This window comes from Pterocles gutturalis, unplaced genomic scaffold, assembly GCF_000699245.1.
Source record: "Pterocles gutturalis isolate BGI_N339 unplaced genomic scaffold, ASM69924v1 scaffold24505, whole genome shotgun sequence".
Taxonomy (NCBI): Eukaryota; Metazoa; Chordata; class Aves; order Pterocliformes; family Pteroclidae; genus Pterocles; species Pterocles gutturalis.
The window spans coordinates 67147-73538 of record NW_010138987.1 but is presented as its reverse complement, the minus strand read 5'-3'; the positions used below and the strand labels follow the sequence as shown (position 1 = coordinate 73538).

General features: G+C 37.9%; 1 protein-coding gene across 1 annotated transcript in view; it reads left to right on the top strand.

Moving 5' to 3' along the window:
* Window positions 1–231: 231 nt before the first annotated feature.
* EFEMP1 (EGF containing fibulin-like extracellular matrix protein 1) overlaps window positions 232–6392 on the top strand; it is a 48498-nt gene continuing 42337 nt past the window's right edge. The window contains exons 1-3 of the mRNA XM_010083217.1: window positions 232–312; window positions 3256–3304; window positions 3483–3743. Coding sequence (XP_010081519.1) covers window positions 232–312; window positions 3256–3304; window positions 3483–3743 — 391 coding nt within the window. The remainder of the gene's footprint in view (window positions 313–3255; window positions 3305–3482; window positions 3744–6392) is intronic.

Genomic DNA, 6392 nt, shown 5'->3' with positions numbered 1-6392 from the left:
CCTTCTCAGCTGGATAAAATACAACGGACTGGAAGCACAGCCAGACCTCATCTCGCAGGAGAAAAGGGGCAGCGAAACGGCCACTTCCCCGAGGTAGGGGCTGGGTGGGCGCCTGCGGTGGCAGCCGGGGCAGGACCCACTCCCGGAGGGGCTGACTGCGTCCTCCAGCGAAGAAGAAAACTAAAAATTTTCCCTTTTTATTTGTGGTTTTTTTTTCTTTCAAGGTTCACAATGTTGACAGCTATGTTCTTGGCTGGTCTCATTCTTATTACAGTACATTCGCAGGAAACTGAGGAAACCATAACGTACACGGTAAGGTTTTATAGAGTTGGAGATAATTACTGCTTTGCAGGGATTCTTTTCTAAATGATCCTTAAGAAAAAACCAAATTTCTTGCCAATGTATAGCATGCAATACAAAGTTCTTTGAGTTCAAATGTTAACCATAAAATAAGCTGTTTGTGCACTGAAACTGTTTTAAAGTTGAAGTTGACAAGATTGAGCAAAATGGGCTATGACTGCTTGTTCTGAAAAGCTTATCTATGTACTTAGCTTGATGAGCTGAACAAAATTGAGGTTTTAATATTTTTTTAATCCATTTTCATAAAGACAGTGTTCCTAGGACCTTAATTTGAAATATATGGAATTTGACAGATAATTAGGTCAAACATTCTTTAGTGTTTTCTTTTGGATATTTCAAGCTGTTTCTAAAATGTAAGTACTTCAAAATCCAGTGCTCATAATGAAGCATCTAGGTCCTGGAGTGATCATAGGGCTGTTAGGTTCTTAGCTGATTTTGAGCAGTGGTTTTGCATGGCTTGATAAAATTGCACAAGAATACTGGAAATAAGTTCTGCTTGTAACCAAGTGACAGGGTAAGAGATTTAAAGGCTTTTTTGTAAGGCTTTTTTTTTTTTTTAATCTGCTTGTGTTCAGTCTTTGGCTTGCATAATGCATGTCATAGAAGGAGTGGCAATTACATCGACTTGGGCTGGGGAAAAACCCACGTTTTCACATCTGATTACAGTTGTAATCCCTGCAACTTGCTTCATATGGGTGGACCTCTGAATATGTGTACAGACATCAGCGCAATGCCACACAAGCAGAAAATTCTGCACACATGCAAAAAAGTTGGAGAACCACAGCCAAAGACTGAGATTGTGTCTTATACAAGTAATCCCACTGAAGTCAGTGGGATGGCTCAAGCAAGTAAATATTGCAGAGTTGGACCTTATCGTGGAAGACAGGGCTCAAAGAAGCCTCAAGTGAGCATCAGGAAGTCAGTCATAAAATACTCTAATGCTGGGCTTTAGAAGCAATAGATTTTTGAAGGTTAGGAGTACTTCTATACAGAGGCTTCTGTGATTTTAAAATCCCTTTATGTAAAGTAGAAACTGAAGATCTAGGCACCTTTTGAAAATCCAGACTAACACAGGGATCCCACCTCGCTCCTTTTCTGCATTTATTTCGTGTTCTTTTTAAAAAATTAGGTGTAATTTTCTGATAAGCCTACATAGTTCAATTTATACCAATGGAAAATTTCTAGTATGCCTGTATGACTTGGGTTCCTACACTCCATTTTCAAAGAGGTCTTAGCATTTAGGGGTTTCAATGATCATTAGACTCTAATCATGTAAAACTATTTAACAAAAAAAACCGTAGCTTTTGGACATTTTACTCTTAGGATGCTACTGTTTCTTCCGCATACACTGTATTCATTTAGGGCCAAATCCTTTTGTATTGTAAAAGTCCCTTAAGCTGCAGTAATAGATGGACTTGGCTCCTTACAGTTAAATAGACAGTACTTCTGTTGTGCATTAACAGGAATTGGGTGATTCAGTAAATGCATGAATTAGCTGTTTTCCTTTGGGTTTGTGTTTTCATAGCTACAGTAACTTTGGTGTTGTCAACTCAGCATGTAGTCATTCCTTTAGAGATTGAGAATTGTAATACAATTTGCTGTCTGCTTACCCCCTTGGAAGAAAAAGCCTCCAAAGTTACAACTTGCTGCTGCATTTGACAGATCGCTGGTGTCAACTGCAAATGAAGAAAATATTTTCAATCCTAATGCTGAGTCAGTGGTGATTGGTAGCAAGTTCCTCAGAATAACTTGTGGATAGTACATGGAACAAGTGAATCTTGGCATCAGAAGGTCAAATTTGTCACTTGTATACTTCCTCTGCAGCAGAGGAGTTGCAACAAGATTTAGCTTGCTTGACTGACTAATTAAATTAGCTGACTTGATGAATTTTTTCTATAGGGCTATTAAAGTAATATCCTAAGCAGCATAGCATGTGCATGCACCTCCATGGTACAGCTCAGTTGATTTATTGATATTTTAAATGGGGCTGCTGCAGTTGGTAGCATTGTGATACTTTGCTAACTAGTTTCTGTAACTGTCACCTGTGATTAAAATTACAGCCCTCCAGACAACTTAATGTTTTTGGGCAGAGCAATAATGAAGATGCCTACCTAACTGTGGGGCAGAATATTTGAAATTTTTCCTGAACTTACTAGTCTATGTTGATATGAATAGTTGCTGAGTATAGTCTTGTTTGAATTTTGCAAAGTTTTATTTATAGAAGTAGTCCTGCTATTATAAACTCTAACCGTTTATTGTATGTCTCGCAATATAAATTGTTCTTCCTAGACTGCAGTTCCTGGAGTCATGTGATTAAAAAGCATTTGAATGAATTTCCAGCTGTCATGGGATCCTTCCCCATAGCTGGAGTGGTAATGGGAGAGAGGATGAAGTACAGGGGCAGAGAGGCCCAGTAGCCCCTCTGGCAAACTGGCCCCAGGAATGAAAGATGTTCACCTCTTGGAGGACAGTGAATAAGATCAAAATTCAGAAAAACTTGCTGCTTTTTCATAAGAACATTTTCATACCAGTCAGCAGGGTCAATCCAAAGCTTCATCTATTCCAGGATTCAGCCAATGGCTGATACTTGAAAACAGTGTATAAGAACAAGGCAAGAAGTGATGCTTTTCTCACTTTGTTCCCCAGCCCATATAAAACCTATCTACTCACAACAAATGATATCTTAGGAACTTCCTGAGATAGAGGTTCTCTCTGTATATACTGGTTGTTGTTCCTGCACAGCAACACTGTACCAATAGCCATTTTTGTAGCTTACCAAGGTACACAAACATTGCATTTCCCTTAGTGTCAATCTTTGAGTTCATTGAAATATGCTTGAATATTTTTGCAAAATAAAGAAGCCTGAGTAGCCTGATTTATTTTTTTTCTCCATAGCAATGCACAGATGGCTATGAATGGGATCCTGTTAGGCAACGGTGCAAAGGTACAGTAAATAATTTTTAAAGACAGACTTACCATTGGTATTCTTTAAGTATTATCATTACACACCCCTGTTTTGGACAAGGAGATGTGCTTGCATGTCTCATTGTGTTACTTGCATTAATGGCTGTTGCAGAAGGTTCAACTGTTAAAAGCATGACTTGTGTTGTTGCTAACCACAGATATTGATGAATGTGAAATAGTCCCAGATGCATGTAAAGGTGGGATGAAATGTGTTAACCACTATGGAGGATACCTCTGTCTACCTAGAACAGCACAAATTATTGTAAATGAGCGAGAAGAAGCAGCAGCTGAATCCACTAGTGGTCGAAACAATGTCATTAGACGGACGCCAGCTGATCCTCAGCGTGCCCCTCCAAACCCAACTCATCAAATTCAGTGTGCAGCTGGGTATGAGCAAAGCGATCACAATGTGTGCCAAGGTAAGCAAGCTGCTGTATGTTTTACTTTCAATATAATTGGAGTGTATGTGATAACAAATCTAATGCCTGGAAAACTACAGCCTATAACTCCTGCATTGAATTTAATATTGTTGCATCATTAAACTGGATGTGTACACACTTCCTTAAGATACATAAATAAAATACACCCATGTCGTTATCGGTAAGTTAACAGAACTTACAGTTTGTTGCAGCTTTACAGTCTGTTTCATCTATTTCACACTAACTGCTGTCTGTAGATCTTAAAAAAAAAAAAAAAAAAAAAAAACAACACCCCACACCTTAATGCAAGTAAGCAACTTCAGTCAAACATTTTGTATTGCATTAAGTGTGTCCAGGAGATGCAGTGCTTTGGAAAAAGTAGGCAACACAACAAGTCATATTATAGATTATTTCTAAAAATTTGGAAAACTATGTATTTTTCAGTAAGAGAACACTGAATGCAACAAAAATTAACCACCACATGAACTTTTGCTTAGACTAGATTGTAATGCAGAAGAATACAGAGGGCTTATTATGTATGATCAAGCAGTAGCAACCAAACATCTGAACAGCTTGTGCTCTTCTGATCTCTATGGAACTAGTTCTATGTAGACCTGGCTAGCTTACTTGTAGTTGTAGTTTAGTGAGTCTCTGAAACTATGGCAAGGAAGAGCTTTCATCTGAGTGTACATACACTACACACAGGGCCAAAATTCTCAGGGTATTAGCAATGCTAATTGTATGCATTCAGGAACCAGGCTCAGAAGCACTACTGTAAACTAAGACTGTTTCATTTATTATTTTATATAAATAGTTTACTCTTATACAAGTAACAAATGTTTTGTCCACTGTTATGTTTTCTTTCATAAAAATATATTCTACTCCTTGTTCATAAAGTTGGTTTTCAAGCACGTTCATGGGATACCCATGCAAACAGAGGGCAAAACTTGACCCCATGGTTCATCTTTTCCACTTTGCGGCCCATAACAGTATAATCATATAAAATAGTACTTGAGTGACTATAATCAGGGCAAGCTGTAATATATAGTGGTAGTTCCTTTCTCCCTGGTATTCATGTATACAGAACATTATTTATCACTAGTAAGTAAATTTCCTGTCATTCTGAAGCATAGTAATCATCATGGAGGCTGGGTGAGTTATTTTTGCAGGCAAAGCCTCAGAGTTGCATTTCTGGTTTATCTGCTAACGTTCAATGTTTATGTCACTCTAATTCAAATCTGTCAAGTAAAGAAGCTACCACAGGAGGTCATTACCATGATCCCCTTAACCCTGAGCATTCACTTAGGGTTATCAAGGGAAAATCAATGCCAAGGATAGAAATATTTTTTTTCTTTAGTTGAACTTAGCAAAGTAGCAGCAGAACCAGGAACGGAATACCAGACTCCTGGGTTTGATCTGGCACTCCCTGCTCCAGGTGATGCTGCATTATTGTGGCTGGCACTCATGTTTGCTGGTGAATTGCAATAAACTGCTTCAACTTTTGCATGTAGCAACATTTTTGTTTTATAAAAAATGCGAGTAATGCTAGAAAATTTCCAAACATGTACAACACTTTTGCTACAATGGCTTTATGTCTATAAATTGGGGATAGCATAGGAAAGTTTTAACAGTGTGTAGTACCAATACCTTGTATTCCAAATAAAGTTTGAGAGTTAACCCTAACTTATAGACTAACAACTGTTTGAGGCTTCCGTTTTGTTGAGAAGAAGGTCAGTGACGATACGTTACCATTATTTTATTCCATGCTCTGGCTTCCTGAAACTTGCAACTACATATTTCTATTCAATTCACAAATCTTAGGTTAATTTATAACAACAATCAACTGTTGTTATAGTACCAGAACTTTTTAACTAGTAGACACAAACTATGGGCTTGACTGAAGAGTTTCGCTACTAATTTCCTCATGCCAAAATTTCAATTTAAATACAGAAAGCATGGAAATATTAGTGTTTTAAAGCTGAAATGTATCACACTGAATGAATTCCAGCTGGAAAAAGGGTAGTGGACAGTGTGCTTGAAAGGAAGGATAAAAGACTTTTGGAGCACTTAAAGCATGCATTCAACTTCATGCTCTTCATGCTTTTTACTGCTGAAAAAGTCTTATAAAAGATAATCTTGATCAGCAATGGCCCCATTGTGGATTTATTTAATTATGGTTATAAGACTTTGCTATGATAACTCCTTGAGGCTCCTAGGGAGTGTAACTTACACATATAGTTACACTTAAGCTTGTTTTATTGTTTAGTAAATCAAATATGAAGTCCAGCTCCTTCTAATTGTTAGCAGATGTATGACATTTTCCTTCCAGTCCAGCAGCACTAAGTATTTTATAACCAATGTGAAAGTGTGGAGACCTCTGTTTAAAACAATAACATGCTCCGAGGAGCTGTATTACTGACATCATACTAGAGGATGAGGGGCCTTCTGTTTTAACACAAATGTCCACTCCCTTTTCAAACACTGAATACTGAGGGTACGATAGGCCAAACACACTCATGTTGGTTTCTGTGCTTGGAATAAACTCACATAAATGACACTAGTCCTGTTGGACTTTAAGAGGCTTCAGTGATGTACTGAGCTTCATTGTTAGGTAAAGCATGATGCAGTAGGGCCAGATCCTACTTCTAC